The sequence below is a fragment of the Anolis carolinensis genome, unplaced genomic scaffold, assembly GCF_035594765.1.
Source record: "Anolis carolinensis isolate JA03-04 unplaced genomic scaffold, rAnoCar3.1.pri scaffold_15, whole genome shotgun sequence".
NCBI classification, from domain to species: domain Eukaryota; kingdom Metazoa; phylum Chordata; class Lepidosauria; order Squamata; family Dactyloidae; genus Anolis; species Anolis carolinensis.
The window spans coordinates 12,492,099-12,518,824 of record NW_026943826.1 but is presented as its reverse complement, the minus strand read 5'-3'; the positions used below and the strand labels follow the sequence as shown (position 1 = coordinate 12,518,824).

Sequence of the window (26,726 nt, the reverse complement as noted above, 5' to 3'; positions counted from 1 at the left end):
CCTCTGTGCGGCCACGGCCAGGACGGTCGCCAGGCTGTCGCTGGGGCGGAAGTGCCGCTCAAAGCGCCGTCCCGACGGGGAGCGCACCGCCAGCAGCAGCCGGGGCTCCCCCCCCACGGGCTCCCCCTTCTCCGCCCCGGCCACGGGCTCCGCTCCGCTATTCCTCCCGATGGAGGGCAGCACCCGGTACTTGTTCAAGGAGGACGGGCTCCGCAGCAGGGCGGGGACCCCCACGGGGAGGACACGGGGGTCGGGCGTGCTCTGGCCACCCCCGCGGGGGGGCTCCTCCGCACAAGGGGACGGCAACGGCGGTCTGGTCCGGCCCTTGGCCGACTTCGGACGGGCCACGTGCCTGGGCGGGCTCACCACGCCAAAGCCGGGGGGCTTCTTCCCCGACGGGACCGGGTCCAGCTGCGAGGCGGCCGCCATGGCTTCCCACGGAAGGAAGGAAGGAAGGAAGGCGTCCGGCGTCCAATCCCTTCCCCGAAATACAGCCCACCGGACGGACACGGCCCTCCGGGGTGCCTTGAGCTGCAAGGAGAGGCAGGAAATAAATTATTATTATTATTATTATTATTATTATTATTATTATTATTATTATTATTATTATTATTATATTCAGAAGTCCTGCTTTGAGCCACTAGGGATGAGGAATACATTATTATTATTATTATTATTATTATTATTATTATCATTATTATTTTCAGAAGTCCTGCTTCGAGCCACTAGGGATGAGGAATACATTATTATTATTATTATTATTATTATTATTATTATTATTATTATTATTATTATTATATTCAGAAGTCCTGCTTTGAGCCACTAGGGATGAGGAATACATTATTATTATTATTATTATTATTATTATCATTATTATTATTATTATATTCAGAAGTCCTGCTTCGAGCCACTAGGGATGAGGAATACATTATTATTATTATTATTATTATTATTATTATCATTATTATTATTATCATTATTATTATTATATTCAGAAGTCCTGCTTCGAGCCATTAGGAATGAGGAATACATTATTATTTTTATTGTATGACACAGCAAACAAGATAGATATGCTGGATTTCATATCACAAAATCACAATTTGAACACTTCCCAAGTCTCTAGGACTGTGTGATGTATTTTCGGATGATGCGAGCAGCAGGGTGGCCTTTTGCAGCTGGCAGATCGTAATTTTGTCATTATCATTATCATTATAATTATTGCTATTATTAGATAATGTGTCCCCAGATTCAAGGTGGCTTTCCACTTGCTGCTGCTATTATTATTATTATTATTATTATTATTATTATTATTATTATTATTATTATTATTATTGCTATTATTAGATAATGTGTCCCCAGATTCAAGGTGGCTTTCCACTTGCTGCTATTATTATTATTATTATTATTATTATTATTATTATTATTATTATTATTATTATTATTATTATTTTATTATGACACAGCCAACAAGATAGATATGCTGGATTTCGTATCACAAAATCACAAGTCGAACACTTCCCAAGTGTCTAGGACTGTGTGATGTATTATTATTATTATTATTATTATTATTATTATTATTATTGTATGACACAGCAAACAAGATAGATATGCTGGATTTCATTTCACAAAATCACAAGTCGAACACTTCCCAAGTGTCTAGGACTGTGTGATTTATTATTATTATTATTATTATTATTATTATTATTATTATTATTATTTTATTATGACACAGCCAACAAGATAGATATGCTGGATTTCGTATCACAAAATCACAAGTCGAACACTTCCCAAGTGTCTAGGACTGTGTGATGTATTATTATTATTATTATTATTATTATTATTATTATTGTATGACACAGCAAACAAGATAGATATGCTGGATTTCATTTCACAAAATCACAAGTCGAACACTTCCCAAGTGTCTAGGACTGTGTGATTTATTATTATTATTATTATTATTATTATTATTATTATTTTATTATGACACAGCAAACAAGATAGATATGCTGGATTTCGTATCACAAAATCACAAGTCGAACACTTCCCAAGTGTCTAGGACTGTGTGATTTATTATTATTATTATTATTATTATTATTATTATTATTATTATTATTATTTTATTATGACACAGCAAACAAGATAGATATGCTGGATTTCGTATCACAAAATCACAAGTCAAACACTTCCCAAGTGTCTAGGACTGTGTGATGTATTATTATTATTATTATTATTATTATTATTATTATTATTATTTTATGACACAGCAAACAAGATAGATATGCTGGATTTCGTATCACAAAATCACAAGTCAAACACTTCCCAAGTGTCTAGGACTGTGTGATGTATTATTATTATTATTATTATTATTATTATTTTATGACACAGCAAACAAGATAGATATGCTGGATTTCGTATCACAAAATCACAAGTCAAACACTTCCCAAGTGTCTAGGACTGTGTGATGTATTATTATTATTATTATTATTATTATTATTATTATTATTATTATTATTATTATGACACAGCAAACAAGATAGATATGCTGGATTTCGTATCACAAAATCACAAGTCAAACACTTCCCAAGTGTCTAGGACTGTGTGATGTATTATTATTATTATTATTATTATTATTATTATTATTATTATTATTTTATGACACAGCAAACAAGATAGATATGCTGGATTTCGTATCACAAAATCACAAGTCAAACACTTCCCAAGTGTCTAGGACTGTGTGATTTATTATTATTATTATTATTATTATTATTATTATTATTATTATTATTATTTTATTATGACACAGCAAACAAGATAGATATGCTGGATTTCGTATCACAAAATCACAAGTCAAACACTTCCCAAGTGTCTAGGACTGTGTGATGTATTATTATTATTATTATTATTATTATTATTATTATTTTATGACACAGCAAACAAGATAGATATGCTGGATTTCGTATCACAAAATCACAAGTCAAACACTTCCCAAGTGTCTAGGACTGTGTGATGTATTATTATTATTATTATTATTATTATTATTATTATTTTATGACACAGCAAACAAGATAGATATGCTGGATTTCGTATCACAAAATCACAAGTCAAACACTTCCCAAGTGTCTAGGACTGTGTGATGTATTATTATTATTATTATTATTATTATTATTATTATTTTATGACACAGCAAACAAGATAGATATGCTGGATTTCGTATCACAAAATCACAAGTCAAACACTTCCCAAGTGTCTAGGACTGTGTGATGTATTATTATTATTATTATTATTATTATTATTATTTTATGACACAGCAAACAAGATAGATATGCTGGATTTCGTATCACAAAATCACAAGTCAAACACTTCCCAAGTGTCTAGGACTGTGTGATGTATTATTATTATTATTATTATTATTATTATTATTATTATTATTATTTTATGACACAGCAAACAAGATAGACATGCTGGATTTCGTATCACAAAATCACGTCGAACACTTCCCAAGTGTCTAGGACTATGTGATGTATTATTATTATTATTATTATTATTATTATTATTATTATTATTATTATTATTATTATTATTATTTTATTATGACACAGCAAACAAGATAGATATGCTGGATTTCGTATCACAAAATCACAAGTCGAACACTTCCCAAGTGTCTAGGACTGTGCGATGTATTATTATTATTATTATTATTATTATTTTATTATGACACAGCAAACAAGATAGACATGCTGGATTTCGTATCACAAAATCACAAGTCGAACACTTCCCAAGTGTCTAGGACTGTGCGATGTATTATTATTATTATTATTATTATTATTATTATTATTATTATTTTATTATGACACAGCAAACAAGATAGATATGCTGGATTTCGTATCACAAAATCACAAGTCGAACACTTCCCAAGTGTCTAGGACTACTTATTATTATTATTATTATTATTATTATTATTATTATTTTATTATGACACAGCAAACAAGATAGATATGCTGGATTTCGTATCACAAAATCACAAGTCGAACACTTCCCAAGTGTCTAGGACTGTGCGATGTATTATTATTATTATTATTATTATTATTTTATTATGACACAGCAAACAAGATAGACATGCTGGATTTCGTATCACAAAATCACAAGTCGAACACTTCCTAAGTGTCTAGGACTGTGCGATGTATTATTATTATTATTATTATTATTATTTTATTATGACACAGCAAACAAGATAGACATGCTGGATTTCGTATCACAAAATCACAAGTCGAACACTTCCCAAGTGTCTAGGACTGTGCGATGTATTATTATTATTATTATTATTATTATTTTATTATGACACAGCAAACAAGATAGACATGCTGGATTTCGTATCACAAAATCACAAGTCGAACACTTCCCAAGTGTCTAGGACTGTGCGATGTATTATTATTATTATTATTATTATTATTTTATTATGACACAGCAAACAAGATAGACATGCTGGATTTCGTATCACAAAATCACAAGTCGAACACTTCCCAAGTGTCTAGGACCGTGTCATGTATTATTATTATTATTCAGAAGTCCTGCTTCGAGCCACTAGGGATGAGGAATATATTATCATTATCATTATTATTAGTCAGAAGTCCTACCTTCGGCTGCAAGGAGAGGCAGGAAATAAATACATAAATAATAATAATAATAATAATTCAGAAGTCCTACCTTCAGCTGCAAGGAGAGGCAGGAAATAAATACATAAATAATAATAATAATAATAATTCAGAAGTCCTACCTTCAGCTGCAAGGAAAGGCAGGAAATAAATACATAATAATAATAATAATAATAATAATAATAATAATAATAATAATAATATATAATAATAATTCAGAAGTCCTACCTTCAGCTACAAGGAGAGGCAGGAAATAAATACATTATTATTATTATTATTATTATTATTATTATTATTATTATTATTATTATTATTCTGAAGTCCTGCTTCAAGCCACCAAGAAAAGTGGATAGGGAATACATTATTATTATTATTATTATTATTATTATTATTATTATTATTATTATTATTATTATTATTATTATTTTGAAGTCCTGCTTCAAGCCACCAAGAAAAGTGGATAGGGAATACATTATTATTATTATTATTATTATTATTATTATTCAGAAGTCCTGCTTCAAGCCACCAAGAAAAGTGGATAGGGAATACATTATTATTATTGTTATTATTATTATTCAGAAGTCCTACCTTGAAGTGCAAGAAGAGGCAGGAAATTTATTATTATTATTATTATTATTATTATTATTATTATTATTATTGTTATTATTCAGACATCCTGCTTCGAGCCATTAGGGATGAGGAATTGATTATTGTAGTATTATTATTATTATTATTATTATTATTATTATTATTATTATTATTTATTGCAGACCTTTTTATGCCGTTCCCCTGGCAATTTATTCTCCTTCCCAGGTCTCTTTGTGTGTGTGTTGTGTACAAGCGCAATGCACCAGGCAACCGGGCCCAACCTTTTTTTGGCCTAATAAAGGTGTGTGAGACTCGAAAACAAGGCTGCGAGCAAATACCCCAGGCAGGAAGCAGCCAGGCTTTGAAGCTGCAAGGCTATTCGATGACAATCAAGGTAATTAATTGCAGCATTCACACACTTGCTTGGACACTGACATACCTGGACATCACTCTAGAGGTATTTAAACCCTAACCTAGGCTCCCCCCCCCCCAGGCAGGAAGCAGCCAGGCTTTGAAGCTGCAAAGCTATTCGATGACAATCAAGGTAATTAATTACAACATTCACACACTTGCTTGGACACTGACATACCTGGACATCACTCTAGAGGTATTTAAACCCTAACCTAGGCTCCCCCCCCCCAGGCAGGAAGCAGCCAGGCTTTGAAGCTGCAAAGCTATTCGATGACAATCAAGGTAATTAATTACAACATTCACACACTTGCTTGGACACTGACATACCTGGACATCACTCTAGAGGTATTTAAACCCTAACCTAGGCTCCCCCCCCCCCAGGCAGGAAGCAGCCAGGCTTTGAAGCTGCAAGGCTATTCGATGACAATCAAGGTAATTAATTACAACATTCACACACTTGCTTGGACACTGACATACCTGGACATCACTCTAGAGGTATTTAAACCCTAACCTAGGCTCCCCCCCCCCCCAGGCAGGAAGCAGCCAGGCTTTGAAGCTGCAAGGCTATTCGATGACAATCAAGGTAATTAATTACAACATTCACACACTTGCTTGGACACTGACATACCTGGACATCACTCTAGAGGTATTTAAACCCTAACCTAGGCTCCCCCCCCCCCCCCAGGCAGGAAGCAGCCAGGCTTTGAAGCTGCAAGGCTATTCGATGACAATCAAGGTAATTAATTACAACATTCACACACTTGCTTGGACACTGACATACCTGGACATCACTCTAGAGGTATTTAACCCCCCCCCCCCAGGCAGGAAGCAGCCAGGCCTCGAAGCTGCAAAGCTATTCGATGCTAATCAAGGTAATTAATTGCAGCATTCACACTTGCCTCAGGCAGACAAGAGTTCTGTCTATATCGACCCCAGACAGACCTCGCAACCTCTGAGGATGACTGCCATGGAGTCAGGCGAAACGTCAGGAGAGAATGCTGCTGGCAGCCCGGGAACACTCACAGCAACCCAACTGTAGTATCACTATTCCCAAACTATTATATAATAATAAACCAAGGAAAGGGAGAGGCGGGAGCGTCACCCGGCCGAGGCTCCATCTGTCCATCCAGAGGCGGAGGCCGCGTTGCCCTGGCAACCCAAACTTCCGGCCTGGAAAGGAAGTGGGCGGGGCATCGCACAGGGAGGCCGCTCTAGCCGGCGGCAGCTCTATGGTGGAGCCCAGCTGTCTTCACTCATTGTATGTCTGTCTGTCTATTAATCAACTATCTGTATATATCTAAACTATCTATCAATAATCTATGCATCATCAATCAATAATCTATCATCTATCTAATACCAATCATCTAAATTATCTATCAGTGATTTCTCATCTGTCAATCATCTACTGTATATAATCTATTTATCATCTATCTATCTAAATAATTGATATATCTACCATGGATATCTATATCAGTCATTTATCTAATCTATCATCAACTAATAATCTATATCTATCTATATCCATCTATCTGTCTATCATCTATATCTATATCAATAATCTATCCTTTGTGTATCTATCAACCGTCCACCTATCTATAATCATAATATTCATCTAATCATTTATCGAATTTATCTATCGTCTATCATGTATCTATCAATCATCCATGTATCAATAGTTTAATCAATCATCTATCTATCATCTATTTATCATGTACCTATCAATCATCCATCTATATCAATATTCTATCATCTCTTTATCATGTATCTGTCAATCATCCATCTATATCATCTATCATCTATCTATATTAATAATCTATCATCTATTTATCATTTACCTATCAATCATCCATCTATATAATCTATCATCTATCTATATCAATAATTTATCGTCCATCTATAATGTACCTGTCAATCATCCATCTATATCATCTATCATCTATCTATATCAATAATCTATCATCTATTTATCATGTACCTGTCAATCATCCATCTATATCATCTATCATCTATCTATATTAATAATCTATCATCTATTTATCTTTTACCTATCAATCATCTATCTATATTAATAATCTATCATCTATTTATCATGTACCTATCAATCATCTATCTATATTATCTATCATCTATCTATATCAATCGTCTATCGTCCATCTATCATGTACCTATCAATCATCCATCTATATAATCTATCATCTATCTATATCAATAATTTATCGTCCATCTATAATGTACCTGTCAATCATCCATCTATATCATCTATCATCTATCTATATCAATAATCTATCATCTATTTATCATGTACCTATCAATCATCTATCTATATTATCTATCATCTATATCTGTCGTCCATCTATCATGTACCTATCAATCATCCATATCATCTATCTATATCAATCATCTATCATGTACCGATCAATTGTCCATCTATCAATTGTCCATCTATCAATCAATCATCTATCTGTATCAGTTATCTATCTATCTACATTATATCTGTTGTCGAAGGCTTTCTTGGTCGGGATCACAGGGTTGTTGTGTGTTTTCCGGGCTGTCTGGCCATGTTCCAGAAGCATTCTCTCCTGACGTTTCGCCCACATCTATGGCAGGCATCCTCAGAGGTTGTGTAGGGCGACAAGAAGTAGAGGCATACAGCTTTATTATGACTATTATTATTATTATTATTTTCTATCCCACCCAAATCAAGGACATTATTAAGATCAGATGATGATGACGACGACGACGATTATTACAGTATTATTATTATTATTGTTATATGAAAGCCTAAGATCAGTAACATTATATTATTATTATTATTTACAACTGTACAAATACAGTTGTACAATCATTGAATAATGTATTATGTATGACATATTATAATATAATTGTAAATACGATTATATATTTTATAATAAATAATATATTTAGAAAATATTAAAAACATATAATATATTGAATAATATATTCAGAATAAAATATAATGTATATTTAATATATTTAGAATATAATTAGACTATAATTAAAATATAATATACATATTTAGAATGTAATAAAATATAATATATAATGTGTTATGTATTTAGAATATAAAATATAATATATGATAATATATAATACATTTAGAATATAATATATTTAAATATAATAATAAAATATAATAATATATAATATATTTAATAATAAATAATGTACTTAGAATATAATAAAAATACTAAAATAATAAAGGCAATAGTAATAATTATGTGTAAATGCCCCCCACTCTTACGATTCTAATTGTAAATATAGGATTATACAAATAATATTTTAATATTAAATATATTTATATTATAATAATAATAATAATAATAATAGTAATGTGTCGATGCCCCTCCACACTTACGATTATAATTGTAAATATAGGATTATACAAATAATATTTAAATTTTAAATATATAATAATAATAAAGTGTAGATGCCCCTCCACACTTACGATTATAATTGTAAATATAGGATTATAAAAATATTTTAATTTTAAATACATAATAATAACATGTAGATGTCCCTCCACTCTTACGATTATAATTGTAAATATAGGATTATACAAATATTTTAATTTTAAATACATAATAATAATAACTTTTAGATGACCCTCCACTCTTACGATTGTAATTGTAAATATAGGATTATATAAATAGTATTTTAATTTTAAATACATAATAATAATAACTTTTAGATGACCCTCCACTCTTACGATTGTAATTGTAAATATAGGATTATACAAATAATATTTTAATTTTAAATACATAATAATAATAACGTGTAGATGACCCTCCACTCTTACGATTGTAATTGTAAATATAGGATTATATAAATAGTATTTTAATTTTAAATACATAATAATAATAACTTTTAGATGACCCTCCACTCTTACGATTGTAATTGTAAATATAGGATTATATAAATAGTATTTTAATTTTAAATACATAATAATAATAACTTTTAGATGACCCTCCACTCTTACGATTGTAATTGTAAATATAGGATTAAACGAATCATATTTTAATTTTAAATATATAATAATAATAATAATAATAATAATAATAATAATAATAATAATAATGTGTCCACTCTTTCGGAGCTTTGCAGCCCAAAAATAAGAGAGCGAGAGAAGGACATAATCGTCAAAAGCGAGAGATGAAAGGAACGAGAGAGGGATCCAGAAGGAGAGAAGCGTTTGTTCGTCTGCTTCCAAAATTAAATCTAACCCGGTTGCCATGGCCACTCTCTCTCTTCGCTCCTCCGCCTCCGTCCCTGCTTTTTGATTCTAACCGGGCTCTAAAAATACGCAGGAGAGAGAAAGAAAGAAAGAAGGGAACGAAATAATAAAGGAAGAATAGAGACAGACCCCCTCTTCCCATTCCCAGACCCACAAAAGCATGTCCACCCCCTTGTTTATGTATAAATAACATCTGGATATGTACACAGACATGGATATATATATTATTATATTCACATGAGATTTATATATATATACATCGGAGTTTTCCCCCGTTATTCTGTGTTCGGAGAAGCGTCTATATGGCTGTGCCGTTGGTCTGGGTTTTCGAAATTTGTGCCGTCCAGAAAGCCAGGCATTTGGACACGACTGGACTGAGACATGGCTAGTTTTCCCAAAGTCGTAGGCACGGGTGGGTTGGCGGTGGGTGGCACGGAAACCCGAAAAGGTTCGGACGCGGGAATTGATCACATCCAATGACGACGAGTGTTCAGAAAAATCAGAAAAAGTTCGGGTGCGGGAATCAATCAAATCCGACGACGAGAGGTGGCATGAAACCCGAAGAAGTTCAGATATGGGAATCGATCAAATCTAACGACAATGAGCTTTCGGATGGCACGAAAACCCGAAGTTGTTTAGATACGGGAATTTCATCAAATCCGACAATGACGAGCTTTAGGACGGAATGAAACCCAAAGAAGTTCGGAATCGGGAATCGATTGAATCCGACGACGAGCCTTCAGACGGCACCAAACCTGAAGAAATTCGGATGCGGGACTTGATCAAATCCGACGACAACGGGCTTTCGGATGGCATGAAAACCCAAAAAAGTTCAGATAAGGGAATTGATCAAATCTAATGACAACAAGCTTTCAGATGGCACGAAAACCCGAAGAAATTTGGATGCGGGAATTGATCGAATCCGACAATGACGAGCTTTCGGATGGCATGAAAACCCGAAGAAGTTCAGACATGGGAATTGATCAAATCCGACAACAACGAGGTTTCGGATGGCATGAAACCCGAAGAAGTTCGAATGCGGGAATTGATGAAATCTGACGACGACGAGCTTTTCGACGGCATGAAAACCTGAAGAAGTTTGGATGCGGAAATCGATCGAATCCGATAATGATGAGCTTTCGGATGGCACAAAAACCCGAAGAAGTTTGGACGCGGAAATCGATTGAATCGGACAATGACGAGCTTTCAGACGGCACGAAACCTGAAGAAATTCGGATGCGGGAATCGATCACATCCGACGAGTGGAGACATAACGTTCGTTCCGGTCTCGAATAATATCGGAAGGGGAACAAGAATGGCTGTGGGTTCCTCACCAAGGCAAGCACGGGGTGTCTGGTCTCCGGTGCAGCCGGCCCCGCAAGGTGCAGAAGCGCATTTCCCGCGCCAGGGCCGCCACTTCGGTCCGCTCCTCGGCCCGTTCGAGGCGGAAGAGGCCGAATTCCTCCTCGTCCTGCTCCTTTTGCTCCTCCTTCTCTTCTTCCTCCTCTTTGATGGCGCTGAGACGGTTTCCGTTGCGTCCCTTCTCGGGCGCCGCGCGGTACGGGCACTTCCCGTTGAGCAGCTTCCGCAGCGGCACGGCGGGCACGCCGGCGTCTCCCCACAACTGCCGGTGCCGCTGCCGGGCGTCGCTCTGCCGCTTGAGCCGCTTGAACTCGTCGAGGGCGGAGCACGACGCCTGCGCCACGTGCCGGGCCAGCGCGCGGGCCTTCTCCGGGCGGGAGAGCAGCGCGGCGTGGCACCGCAGCACCACCGCCTTGTTCTTGACCTGGTGGCGGTAGACCCAGGTGAGGATCCGGGGACGGCGCAAGTCGGGGGCGCAGTACGTGATGCGCGGCAGGAGGTACGCGTGGCTGAGCCGGCCCCGGTGGCGCGAGGAGTCCTTCTCGGCGGTGCCATTGGCGGGGCTCATGCGCAGCCCGTGCTGCCCGGCGCTGAGCGTCATCTTGGTGCCACGTGCGCCGCGGTCACTCTTGGCCCAGATCTTGTCCACGGCGTCCGCGGTGCAGCCCTCGCCCTTGGCCTGCAGGGTGACCGCGTTGCCCAGGTACCACGCCGAGCACGACGGCTCCTCCGGGTTCAGCTCCGCCTTCTGGCGCCGGCCACCCAAGCGCGGCCACGACGGACACTCCGGCCACAGGTCCGGGCAGGAGCGCAACAAGTTCGAGAGCAGCGAGCCGTAGCTCAGCGCCGGGCCCAGGCTCTTCGCCTTGCGCACCACGCCGCCCACGCTGCCCACGCCGTCTTCCACCAGGACGAACTTGCTCCGGCGCCAGGGCAGCATGGCCGCCATGGTCATCACACCACCGCTGACCGCTCCCTGGACCTCACGCAACAGCGTCCTCCACCATCATCATGTGGAAGGCAGTCAGGAGCAAGACGTTGTCCATCTCGAAGGGGGAACCTTTCAAGGGAAAGAATGGGGTTGGTGCTCGTTCTGCGGTTCTAGGTCACTCTAACCCCCAGTTCTAGATGTCCCAACCCTCTGGTCCATAGCAATGATAGTTCCCTGGTTCTAGGCAAGTCTAACCCTCCAGTTCTAGATCCTGCCAATCCTCTAGTCCTAGGAATTGATAGTTCCCTGGTTCTAGGTCACTCTAACCCCCCGGTTCTAGATGTCCCAACCCTCTGGTCCATAGCAATGATAGTTCCCTGGTTCTAGGCAAGTCTAACCCTCCGGTTCTAGATCACGCCAATCCTCTAGTCCTAGGAATTGATAGTTCCCTGGTTCTAGGTCACTCTAACCCCCTGGTTCTAGATGTCCCAACCCTCTGGTCCATAGCAATGATAGTTCCCTGGTTCTAGGCAAGTCTAACCCTCCGGTTCTAGATTACGCCAATCCTCTAGTCCTAGGAATTGATAGTTCCCTGGTTCTAGGTAACTCTAACCCCCCGGTTCTAGATGTCCCAACCCTCTGGTCCATAGCAATGATAGTTCCCTGGTTCTAGGCAAGTCTAACCCTCCGGTTCTAGATTACGCCAATCCTCTAGTCCTAGGAATTGATAGTTCCCTGGTTCTAGGTAACTCTAACCCCCCGGTTCTAGATGTCCCAACCCTCTGGTCCATAGCAATGATAGTTCCCTGGTTCTAGGCAAGTCTAACCCTCCAGTTCTAGATCACGCCAATCCTCTAGTCCTAGGAATTGATATTTCCCTGGTTCTAGGTAACTCTAACCCCCCGGTTCTAGATGTCCCAACCCTCTGGTCCATAGCAATGATAGTTCCCTGGTTCTAGGCAAGTCTAAACCCTCTGGTTCTAGATGTCCCAACCCTCTGGTGCTGGGCAATGCCAATGCTCTGCTTCTAGGCAAAGCTATACTACTGAGCAGTGATATCCTCTGGATCTAAACAACATAAACCATCTGGTCCTAGGCAATGATGGTTCTTGGGTTCTAGGTAACCCTCACCTTCCGGTTCTAGATGGTGCTAACTAGTTCTTGGCTAATGAAATAATATATCGTATATACATATAATATTGATAATAATATATATAATACTACTAATAATACAAAATATACAATATTGTGCTATGCTAATAAAATAATATATTGTATACACATAATAATAATGTAACATAATACAAAATAATACTAACAATAATACAACATAATATGTAATAATATTATTGTGCTATGCTAATAAAATAATATATTGTATATACATGTTATATAATATGTATTATATATTATTTTATATATTATTGTATATTATTGTATATTATTGTATATATTATAATCCAATACAATATAATACTAATAATAACACAATATAATATGTAATACTAATATTTTGCTATGCTAATATAATAATATATTGTATATACATATAATATTGACTGTATTAGAATATAATACAGTATCGTAATATATTATTATTCTGCTATACTAATAAAATATGTTGTATATATATATATATATATGTTATATAATATGTATTATATTATTTCTATATAATATTACAATCCTATATAATACTAATAACACAATATAATAATATGCAATACTAATATTGTGCTATGCTAATATAATAATATATTGTTTCTATATAAAATATTGACAGTATTAGAATATAATACAGTATCGTAATATAATATTATTGTGCTATGCTAATAAAATTATATATTTTATATACGTATAGTATTGATAATGTTGTAATATAATGCAAGATCATATTACATCGTAATATATTGTGCTATCCTAATAAAATTATATATTGGATATACGTATAGTATTGATAATATTGTAATATAATGCAAGATCATCATGAATAATATGCTATGCCTATAAAATTATATATTGTATATACGTATAGTATTGATAATATTGTAATACAATGCAAGATCATCATGAATAATGTGCTATGCTAATAAAATTATATATTGTATATACGTATAGTATTGATAATATTGTAATAAAATGCAAGATCATCATGAATAATGTGCTATGCTAATAAAATTATATATTGTATATACGTATAGTATTGATAATATTGTAATAAAATGCAAGATCATCATGAATAATGTGCTATGCTAATAAAATTATATATTGTATATACGTATAGTATTGATAATATTGTAATACAATGCAGGATCATCATGAATAATGTACTATGCTAATAAAATTATATATTGTATATACGTATAGTATTGATAATATTGTAATAAAATGCAAGATCATCATGAATAATGTGCTATGCCTATAAAATTATATATTGTATATACGTATAGTATTGATAATATTGTAATAAAATGCAAGATCATCATGAATAATGTGCTATGCTAATAAAATTATATATGGTATATACGTATAGTATTGATAATATTGTAATAAAATGCAAGATCATCATGATTAATGTGCTATGCTAATAAAATTATATATGGTATATACGTATAGTATTGATAATATTGTAATACAATGCAAGATCATATTATATTGTAATATAATGCAAGATCATATTATATCCTTATATAATATTGTGCTATGCTAATAAAATTATATATTGTATATATGTATAGTATTGATAATATTGTAATACAATGCAAGATCATCATGAATAATGTGCTATGCTAATAAAATTATATATGGTCTATACGTATAGTATTGATAATATTGTAATGCAAGATCATATTATATCGTAATATAATATTGTGCTATGCTAATAAAATTATATATTATATATACGTATAGTATTGATAATATTGTAATACAATGCAAGATCGTCATGTATAATAATGTGCTATGCTAATAATATTATATATTGTATATACGTATAGTATTGATAATATTGTAATGCAAGATCATATTATATCGTAATATAATATTGTGCTATGCTAATAAAATTATATATTATATATACGTATAGTATTGATAATATTGTAATACAATGCAAGATCGTCATGTATAATAATGTGCTATGCTAATAATATTATATATTGTATATACGTATAGTATTGATAATATTGTAATACAATGCAAGATCATCATGAATAATGTGCTATGCTAATAAAATTATATATATATATATATGCATATGTGTGTGTGTATATAGTATTAATAATAATATTAATAATGAATAAATACAATGATTTCCCTCCTAATGCCCAATGCCTTTCCTGATCTCTTCCTAAAGGAAAAACAACGTATCTGGATATTATTCTCATTCATTTCTTGGGGACCCTGCTTGTGCATCCGGTGCCTATATTAAATAATGGGGAGGGGGTGCTATCTGAGACCCCCACCCATCTCCTCACCTGCGTTTGGGGGAGCGGACCCCCAGGAAGACCCCTTTGCCTGCCCTTTATTTCCTCCTTCTCTCTCTCGGCCAGCACCGCCTTGCGCTCAATGGGAGGAAGGAAGGAAGGAAGGAAGGAAGGAAGGAGAGAAGAAAGAGGAGGAGGAGGAGGCGGGAGACGGAGAGAGAGAGCACCGCATCACCCCACACGTGTGTGCCACGCATGTGGGAACGCCTGGCCCCCTTCCCCACCCCTCAAAGGGACCCCCAAAGGACATCCAGTCCAGCCCCTTCCACCACAAAGGAAAATAAAATTATTATTATTATTATTATTATTATTATTATTATTATTATTATTATTATTATTATTATTATTATGAGGAAATAGAAGGGACCCCCAAAGGCCATCCAGTCCATACATTATTATTATTATTATTAGGAAATAGAAGGGACCCCCAAAGGCCATCCAGTCCACCCCTTCCACCACAAAGGAAAATAAAATTATTATTATTATTATTATTATTATTATTATTATTATTATTATTATTATTACAAGATAGGAACCTCCAAAGGCCATCCAGCCCAGCCCCCTTCCACCACAAAGGAAAATAAAATTATTATTATTATTATTATTATTATTATTATTATTATTATTATGAGGAAATAGAAGGGACCCCCAAAGGCCATCCAGTCCATACATTATTATTATTATTATTATTATTATTATTATTATTATTATTAGGAAATAGAAGGGACCCCCAAAGGCCATCCAGTCCACCCCTTCCACCACAAAGGAAAATAAAATTACTATTATTATTATTATTATTATTATTATTATTATTACAAGATAGGAGCCTCCAAAGGCCATCCAGCCCAGCCCCCTTCCACCACAAAGGAAAATAAAATTACTATTATTATTATTATTATTATTATTATTATTACAAGATAGGAGCCTCCAAAGGCCATCCAGCCCAGCCCCCTTCCACCACAAAGGAAAATAAAATTACTATTATTATTATTATTATTATTATTATTATTATTACAAGATAGGAGCCTCCAAAGGCCATCCAGCCCAGAGTTCTAAGGGTCCCCCAAAGACCACCCTTCTGCCGCCAAGCAGGGCACCATCCAAACCCTCCCGACAGATGGCCATCCAAGTTCTGCCAATAACAATAACAACAAAGGTAACAGTGTGAATAATAATAATAATAATAATAATAATAATAATAATAATAGAATCCTAGAGTTCTAAGGGTCCCCCAAAGACCACCCTTCTGCCGCCAAGCAGGGCACCATCCAAACCCTCCCGACAGATGGCCATCCAAGTTCTGCCAATAACAATAACAACAAAGGTAACAGTGTGAATAATAATAATAATAATAATAATAATAATAATAGAATCCTAGAGTTCTAAGGGTCCCCCAAAGACCACCCTTCTGCCGCCAAGCAGGGCACCATCCAAACCCTCCCGACAGATGGCCATCCAAGTTCTGCCAATAACAATAACAACAAAGGTAACAGTGTGAATAATAATAATAATAATAATAATAATAGAATCCTAGAGTTCTAAGGGTCCCCCAAAGACCACCCTTCTGCCGCCAAGCAGGGCACCATCCAAACCCTCCCGACAGATGGCCATCCAAGTTCTGCCAATAACAATAACAACAAAGGTAACAGTGTGAATAATAATAATAATAATAATAATAATAGAATCCTAGAGTTCTAAGGGTCCCCCAAAGACCACCCTTCTGCCGCCAAGCAGGGCACCATCCAAACCCTCCCGACAGATGGCCATCCAAGTTCTGCCAATAACAATAACGACAAAAGTAAAAGTGTGAATAATAATAATAATAATAATAATAGAATCCTAGAGTTCTAAGGGTCCCCCAAAGACCACCCTTCTGCCGCCAAGCAGGGCACCATCCAAACCCTCCCGGCAGATGGCCATCCAATAACAATAACAATAACAAAGAAGGTTAACAGTGCTCTATACAAATTGTGGGACTGCCAAGCCAGGAACGGACCCTTTTGTGTTTGAGTCTGGCTTTGGGATGTGTTGCGCGCCAAGGTCCGGCACGGTTTGGCCCCGGAGGCTTTGCCAGGAAAGGGAAGACGCTGGGAACGCAGAGGTGAAGGCGGAGAGTCAGCGCAGATGAATCCGCCAACTGTTCTCCGCAGGGGCAGAAAGGCATGGGAACCAGGGAGAAGAAGACCGGGAGGGATAGTTTCCCAAGTCCCGGCAGTCTCAGTCCGGAGGAAAAAGAAGACGAGGAAGGATGAGGCCTCCTGCAGCAGCAGCCACCGTCCTGCTCTTCTTCTTGCGGATCTTCCCGGCGATGGGTAAGTCCTCAAAGAAAGGCACAGATAGGGAAGGGGACCCTAAAGGTCATCTAGTCCAGCCTGTAAACAAAGGCTTGAATCGGCATCGAAGGGACCCCCAAAGGTCATTTAGTTTAACCCTTAAAGCAAGGCACCGTCCAAGAGCCACAGATGGTCTTGAATTTGTATAGACATCCATTAGGAAGGGACCCCCAAAGGCCATCCAGCCCAACCCATAAAGAAAAGTGCCGCCCTGAGTCTTGTATCGTTACACTTATTTTTAATTACAGGGACGGCTCCAGAAACGGTCCGCTTTGAAGGCGTCTTGCAGAGAGAAATGACCGAATTCTCTTCTGAAAGCGAGGAAAGCCCACTGGCACAAACAGGTGGGTTTACTGATCGATTGATCAATCAATTGACCAATTAATTTATTTCCAACTGATAGAGCATATAAAGCATATATAAATAGAGCATATAAAGCAGCATATAAATTTTTATTATTATTATCATTATTATTACTATAAAAGCATGAGAGCAGTATATAAGGTTTGATTATATTATTATTATTATTATAAAAGCATGAGCAGTATAGTTTAATTATTATTATTTTCTATTGTTATTACAGTAGAGTCTCACTAATCCAAGCTAAACGGGCCGGCAGAAGCTTGGATAAGCTGTCAAATTTGTTGTATAGCATGAAGTTTTGGTGCTTAATTTGTAAAATCATAACCTAATTTGATGTTTAATAGGCTTTTCCTTAATCCCTCCTTATTATCCAAGATATTCGCTTATCCAAGCTTCTGCTGGCCCGTTTAGCTTGGATAAGTGAGACTCTACTGTATATAAAGTTGTATAATAATAATAATAATAATAATAATAATAATAATTCATTGGAACTTATGCCTCAAGTCCCACCTGCCAGCAGCAAAGAACTGGTGGGATCACAAACCTGCAAAAGTCTTGGAAAATGAGCACGCAAAGATACTGTGGGACTTCCGAATCCAGACTGACAAAGTTCTGGAACACAACACACCAGACATCACAGTTGTGGAAAAGAACAAGGTTTGGATCATTGATGTTGCCATCCCAGGTGAAAAACAACAGGAAAAACTCAGCCGCTCTCAGGACCTCAAGATGGAACTTCAAAGACTCTGGCAGAAACCAGTGCAGGTGGTCCCGGTGGTGATGGGCACACTGGGTGCCGTGCCAAAAGATCTCAGCCGGCATTTGGAAACAATAGACATTGACAAAATCACCATCTGCCAACTGCAAAAGGCCACCCGACTGGGATCTGCACGCATCATCCGAAAATACATCACACAGTCCTAGACACTTGGGAAGTGTCCGACTTGTGGTTTTGTGAAACGAAATCCAGCATATCTATCTTGTTTGCTGTGCCATACAACGTCGTTGTGTCAATAATAATAATAATAATAATAATAATAATAATAATAATAATAGAATGAGAGCAGTATATAAATAAAGTTGTTATTATTATTATTATTATTATTATTATTATTATTATAATAAAAGCATGCCATCCATCCACATATCTCTGAACCCTTCTCTCTGCCTGCCGAAGGGGCTGCCGGCCAATCCGAGCGCATTGTGGGGGGATACGTAGTGCCGCCGCGCTCGGCCAAGTACCTGGTGTCACTCAAGAGGAAGACGGGCTCCCACTTCTGCGGGGGGGCCCTGATCAGCCGCAGCTGGGTCCTCACCGCCGCCCACTGCAAGACCAGGTCAGTCCCCAGGGATGGCTGGGAGGGACCCCAGAGGTCATCCAGTCCAGCCCCCTTCTGCCACCCCGGTCCCACTTCTATTTCAGTGCCCACCAGATGCTGATTGTGGCCGGGGAATACTCCCTCTCCGCCTTCGAAGGCACCGAGCAGGTCTTCCGCCCGGCCCGCCTGCTGGCCCACCCGGACTACAACCCCGTCTCCAAGAACGCAGACATCATGCTCATCAAGGTAGAGCCCCTTCCCGCGATCTGTCCTAAAATACCCAAAAAAGGGAAACTGGATTCCCAAGTGGAGCCACAAGTGCCATGCTGCAGCAAAAAAGGCCAACATGATCCTAGGTTGCATCCATAGGAATATAGCATCTAGCGGGTCATTAAATTATATGGTCCATGGAAAAAAGGGATCTAAGACCCTTAGTGGGCCATGAATAAGATAATAATAATAATAATAAGCCAAGAGTGTGATGCTGCAGCAGAAAAGGCCAATGCAATCCTAGGCTGCCTCCATAGGAATATAGCATCTAGGGGAGTCATATTACATACTCCATTGGAAAGGGATCCAGGAGCCTTAGTGGACCATTATTATTATTATTATTATTATTATTATTATTATTATTATTATTATTATTACATTAGCCAAGAGTGTAATGCTGCAGTGGAAAAGGCCAACATGATCCTAGGCTGAATCCATAGGAATATAGCATCTAGCGGGTCATTAAATTATATGGTCCATGGAAAAAAGGGATCTAAGACCCTTAGTGGGCCATGAATAAGATAATAATAATAATAATAAGCCAAGAGTGTGATGCTGCAGCGGAAAAGGCCAATGCAATCCTAGGCTGCCTCCATAGGAATATAGCATCTAGGGGAGTCATATTACATAGTCCATTGGAAAGGGATCCAGGAGCCTTAGTGGACCATTATTATTATTATTATTATTATTATTATTATTATTATTATTATTATTATTACATTAGCCAAGAGCGTAATGCTGCAGTGGAAAAGGCCAACATGATCCTAGGCTGAATCCATAGGAATATAGCATCTAGCGGGTCATTAAATTATATGGTCCATGGAAAAAAGGGATCTAAGACCCTTAGTGGGCCATGAATAAGATAATAATAATAATAATAATAATAATAATAATAATAATAATAATAATAATAATAATAATAATCCAAGAGTGTGATGCTGCAGCGGAAAAGGCCAACACGATCCTAGGTTGCATCCATAGAAATATAGCATCTAGGGGAATCATTATATTATATAATCCATTGGAAAGGGATCCAGGAGCCTTAGTGGACCATTATTATTATTATTATTATTATTATTATTATTATTATTATTATTATTATTATTATTATTATTATTACATTAGCAAAGAGTGTAATGCTGCAGTGGAAAAGGCCAACATGATCCTAGGCTGAATCCATAGGAATATAGCATCTAGGGGAGTCATAATATTATATGGTCCATGGGAAAGGAATCTAAGACTCTTAGTGGGCCATGAATAAGATATTATTATTATTATTATTAATAATAATAAATAAGCCAAGAGTGTGATGCTGCAGCGGAAAAGGCCAATGCAATCCTAGGCTGCCTCCATAGGAATATAGCATTCAGGGGAGTCATATTATATAGTCCATTGGAAAGGGATCCAGGAGCCTTAGTAGACCATCATCATCATCATCATCATCATCATCATCATCATCATTATTATTACATTAGCCAAGAGTGTGATGCTGCAGCGGAAAAGGCCAACACGATCCTAGCTTGCATCCATAGGAATATAGCGTCTAGGGGAGTCATTATATTATATGGTCCATGGGAAAGGGATCTAGGAGCCTTAGCGGACCATAAACATGAGATGAGAGTATAATGCTGCAGCAAAAAAGGCCAATACCATTCTAGGCTGCCTCCATAGGAATATAGCCTCTAGCGGAGACATTATATTATATAGCCCATCGGAAAGGGATCTAGGAGTCTTAGTGGACCACGAACAGGCTAATAACAATAACAATAATAATAATAATAAGCCAAGAGTGTGACATTGACAAAATTACGATCTGCCAACTGCAAAAGGCCACCCTGCTGGGATCTGCGCGCATCATCCAAAAATACATCACACAGCCCTAGACACTTGGGAAGTGTTCGACTTGTGATTTTGTGATATGAAATACAGCATATCAATCTTGTTTGCTGTGTCATAATAAAATAATAATAATAATAATAAGCCAAGAGTATGGTGCTGCAGCGAAAATGGCCAATGCTATTCTAGGCTGCCTCCAGATCTAAGGAAGTCATTCTATCTCTCTCTCTATTTATGGCTATATTGTCTTGCAGCTGAGCCGTCCCCTGTCCTACAGCCCGTACGTGGCGGTGGTGCCGCTCCTGCCGCGGGGCTCCCCGGGGGTGCGCGAGGGGCGGCTGTGCCAGGTGTGGGGCTGGGGGCACACCTCGGCCGTGGGCGGGCGCCCCTCCGACACCCTGCGCGGGGTCTCCCTGCCCCTCCTGCCCCCCGCCAAGTGCAACGCCTCCTACGCCGGGGCCATCACCCGGGACATGCTCTGCGCCGGGTTCCGCGCCGGAGGGAAGGACGCCTGCCAGGTAGGCATGCCGGGACCCACAAAGGGCATCTTCCCGCCAGAGCAGTACCTATTCATCTACCCACATTTGTATGATTTCGAACTGCTAGGTTGGCAGGAGCTGGGGCTAACAGTGGGAGCTCACCCCATTCCCTGGATACAAACCACCAACCTGTTGGACAGCAAGATTCAGCAGCTCAAATGGTTTAGCTATACTGTAATAATATAATATAATATTTAATATATATATATATATCTATATATATAAAAGAGTGATGGCATCAGGGCAGCGGACAAAACAACAAAACTACAGGCCCCCCAACCTCGAAATTTGACAACACAACCCATCATCCACGCATCTAGGTTGATACAACAAAAAGAAAAGAAAAATAAAGTCCTAATTACAGAGAGAGGAATAATAGTTTTTATCCAATTGCTGCCAGTTAGAAGGCTAAGCTCCGCCCACTTGGTCTCCTAGCAACCTACTCAGCCCAGGGGACAGGCACAGTTAGGCCTCACTTAGGCCTCTTCCACAGATTATCAGATTTTAACTGGATTATATGGCAGTGTAGACTCAAGGCCCTTCCACACAGCTATATAACCCATTTAGAATCTTATATTATCTGCTTTGCACACTGCCATATAATCCACTTCAGTGTGCATACTAAACATAAAGACTACCATACAATAGACATTCAATACCACCACTACCTCAACAATTTCTCACCAACATCACCACACAACGCCACAGCAACTCGTGGCTGGGCACAGCTAGTATATTTCTAAGATTATACTATACCTATACACATAATATTGATAATATAATATATAATACTAACATTGTGCTATCCTAAGAGTATACTCTCTCTCTCTCTCTATATATATATATATAATATTCAATAAATCATTATCAATAATGTATACACATATATTATTAAATATATAATATAATATATTACTGTATATAATTTAATTATATATATATATATATACACACACACACACACACACACACACTATGCTAAGAATATACAATATCTATACATATAATATTGATAATATAATACAGTGCTATCCTAAGAGTATACTATATATATAATATTCAATAAATCATTATCAATAATGTATACACATATATTATTAAATATATTATAATATATTACTGTATATAATTATATATATATATATATACACACACTATGCTAAGAATATACGATATCTATACATATAATATTGATAATATAATATAGTGCTATCCTAAGAGTATACTATATATATAATATTCAATAAATCATTATCAATAATGTATACACATATATTATTAAATATATAATATATTACTGTATATAACTTAATATTATATATATAGTATATTCTTAGCATAGTATATATATATCTATACGTATAATATTGATAACACAATATAATACCAACACTGTGCTATCCTAAGAGTATACTATATATATATCAATAATATCTATAATATTCAATAAATTCTTATGAATAATATATACACATATATTACTGATAATACAATGCTAGGTTGGCAGGAGCTGGGGCTAACAGCGTCCATTACCATTATTGTTATTATTATTATTATTATTATTATTATTATTATTATTATTATTATATCCTAATTGGAAGAGACTACGAAGGCCATCCAGTCCAATCCCTTTTCAGGAAGGCGCAATACGATCCTTCCCGACAGATGGCCACCCAGCCTCTGCTTAGGAACTTCCAGAGAAGGAAACGTCTCTCTAGATTCCAAGGAAGGAAGGGATCCCCAAAGGTCATCCAGTCTGAACCCCAGGTGTAAAGACACAACCATCCCCGATAGAGGGCCATCCAGCTGTTGTTGTTGTTGTTGTTGTTGTGCCTAGAGTATTGCCGTGTCTTTTCCCCGCTGCAGGGCGACTCGGGGGGCCCGCTGGTGTGCGAGGGGCGCGTGCTGGGCATCGTCTCCTGGGGCCACAGCTGCGCCACGCCACGCTTCCCGGGGGTCTACACCGCCGTGGCTGGATTCCAGAAGTGGATCTACAAGGCCCTGACCGAGAAATGAGCGCAAATAAAAGGTTTCCCTCCTGGGTCATACTCTTGTCTTTGTGTCATAATAGTAATAATAATAATAATAATAAGTCAAAAATCAGAAACTCCTCAAAACACAGCAGACAAAGAATCAGTACAAGAAAACCGCACTACAAACTAGAGCTGACATCTGGCACAACAAAACATTGCACACATCATCCGAAAATACACCACACAGTCCTAGACACTTGGGAAGTGTTCGACTTGTGATTTTGTGATATGAAATCCACCATTTACATCTCGTTTGCTGTGTCAATAATAATAATAATAATAATAATAATAATAATAATAAGTCAAAAATCAGAAACTCCTCAAAACACAGCAGACAAAGAATCAGTACAAGAAAACCGCACTACAAACTAGAGCTGACATCTGGCACAACAAAACATTGCACACATCATCCGAAAATACACCACACAGTCCTAGACACTTGGGAAGTGTTCGACTTGTGATTTTGTGATATGAAATCCACCATTTACATCTCGTTTGCTGTGTCAATAATAATAATAATAATAAGTCAAAAATCAGAAACTCCTCAAAACACAGCAGACAAAGAATCAGTACAAGAAAACCGCACTACAAACTAGAGCTGACATCTGGCACAACAAAACATTGCACACATCATCCGAAAATACACCACACAGTCCTAGACACTTGGGAAGTGTTCGACTTGTGATTTTGTGATATGAAATCCACCATATACATCTCGTTTGCTGTGTCAATAATAATAATAATAATAATAATAATAATAATAATAATAATAATAATAATAATAATAATAAGTCAAAAATCAGAAACTCCTCAAAACACAGCAAAGAATCAGTACAAGAAAACCGCACTACAAACTAGAGCTGACATCTGGCACAACAAAACATTGCACACATCATCCAAAAATACATCACACAGTCCTAGACACTTGGGAAGTGTTCAACTTGTGATTTTGTGATACGAAATCCAGCATATCTATCTTGTTTGCTGTGTCATAATAATAATAATAATAATAATAATAATAATAATAATAATAATAATAATAATAATAATAATAATAATGGCACTGCAAACCACACAAGCATCCAGCCTTATGGAGATTTGGGTTGTGTCATACTCTGTCTTTTGGTTAATAATAATAATAATAATAATAATAATAATAATAATAATAGCGCTGCCAACTCCGCAAGTGTCCAGCCTTATGGAGATCTGGCCTGCTCTGCTTCCTCCCACTCATTCTTTTCTCCTCGCTCGGCTTCTCCGTCCACGCCTCTCCTCTTTTCGGTGCCAGGGTTTGGATGTGAAAAGGCCTTTGAAAAGGCTCAGCTGCGCAACAACAAAAAAGTTCCCAGATTCCAAAGATTGGGGAGTGCTGCTTGCGGGCGCCGCCGTTGCGCTCGGGCCCAAAACCTATCAGGACGGGGCCGGTTCTGGCGGCCGGTTCCTCTCTCGCAGGTGGCAGAACACACAGGCCAACGGAGCCGGAGGGTCAAGCGGGGACGCTGGCCTTGAGACACAGCAAAAGGGTCAGAAAGGGCAAGGAGGTCACTGTGGAGATGTCCTGCGTCACGGTGCCCTGGCATCGCTGAGCCGTCCAGTGTCGCAACCACTTTCCTGGACAGATTGCGACAAGCGGAGCTGGAGATGCAGCCGTAGTGCTGGCACGTCACTCTCCCGTCGAAAGTGTCGGCACACAAGCTTCCTTCTTTGCGATGAGTCCTTTGCTGTGGCACCGCGGAGCCGTCCAGTGTCGAAACACGGACCTAGTACTGGCACGTAGCTCTCCGGTTGTCAGGACTTCGTGCTGAGTCCTTCGCCGTGGCACCACGGAGCCGTCCAGTGTCGAAAAGTGGGTGCAGCGCTGGTACGTAGCTCTCCCATCGAAAGTATCATCACACAAGCTTCCGTCTTCGAGTTGAGTCCTCTGCCGTGGCACCGCAGAGCCGTCCGGTGTCGAAACGTGGGCATAGCGCTGGCTCTCCGGTCATCAAGACTTCGTGTTGAGTCCTTCGCCGTCGGGTGTTGAAACACAGGCGTAGCGCTGGCACGTAGCTCTCCCGTCGAAAGTATCATCACACAAACTTACTTCTTCGTGTTGAGTCCTTCGCTGTGGCACCGCGGAGTCGTACGGAAACGAAACGCGGGTGTAGCGTTGGCACATTGTGCATCCTTTGATCGTGGTACCACTGAGCCGTCCAGAGTCGAAATGATGGCGTAGCGCTGGCACGTAGCTCTCCCGTCGAAAGTATCATCACACAAGCTTCCTTCTTTGTGTTGAGTCCTTCGCCGTGGCACCGCTGAGCCACCCAGCGTCGAAACCGGCATAGTTTCCACATTCAGATTGGAACAAACGAAACC

General features: G+C 38.0%; 3 protein-coding genes across 5 annotated transcripts in view; 1 reads left to right on the top strand and 2 right to left on the bottom strand.

The window, feature by feature from the left end:
* Positions 1 to 26,726, bottom strand: part of ubxn10 (UBX domain protein 10) — a 34,573-nt gene that overhangs the window by 3,007 nt on the left and 4,840 nt on the right. The window contains exons 1-2 of one of the 2 annotated variants that reach the window (XM_062965916.1): positions 6,551 to 6,817; positions 1 to 531 (exon numbers count right to left, since the gene is read on the bottom strand). The exon at positions 1 to 531 is cut by the window's left edge and continues 3,007 nt beyond it. In XM_062965916.1, the coding sequence (XP_062821986.1) occupies positions 1 to 429 (429 nt within the window). In that variant the 5' untranslated portion in view covers positions 430 to 531; positions 6,551 to 6,817. Of the gene's footprint in view, positions 532 to 6,550; positions 6,818 to 26,726 lie in introns of those variants that run through there. The other variant, XM_062965915.1, reaches the window with a different exon arrangement.
* LOC100567111 (trypsin-3) lies at positions 6,882 to 24,384 on the top strand. 2 transcript variants are annotated; one of them, XM_062965912.1, is made up of 7 exons: positions 6,882 to 6,909; positions 17,829 to 17,990; positions 18,260 to 18,355; positions 19,552 to 19,711; positions 19,798 to 19,939; positions 22,054 to 22,317; positions 24,205 to 24,384. In XM_062965912.1, exons 2-7 carry the CDS (start codon positions 17,927 to 17,929, stop codon positions 24,352 to 24,354), a joined length of 876 nt encoding a protein of 291 aa, XP_062821982.1. In that variant the 5' UTR covers positions 6,882 to 6,909; positions 17,829 to 17,926; the 3' UTR covers positions 24,355 to 24,384. The 2 variants fall into 2 exon arrangements, with proteins under 2 accessions (XP_062821982.1, XP_062821981.1); XM_062965911.1 differs by lacking the exon at positions 6,882 to 6,909 and having other exon boundaries at positions 17,668 to 17,990.
* Positions 10,116 to 15,859, bottom strand: fam43b (family with sequence similarity 43 member B). The gene is made up of 2 exons (XM_062965910.1): positions 15,670 to 15,859; positions 10,116 to 12,325 (listed from the first exon to the last, which is right to left on the bottom strand). The coding sequence occupies exon 2, from the start codon at positions 12,218 to 12,220 to the stop codon at positions 11,234 to 11,236; it is 987 nt and encodes a 328-aa protein (XP_062821980.1). The 5' UTR covers positions 12,221 to 12,325; positions 15,670 to 15,859; the 3' UTR covers positions 10,116 to 11,233.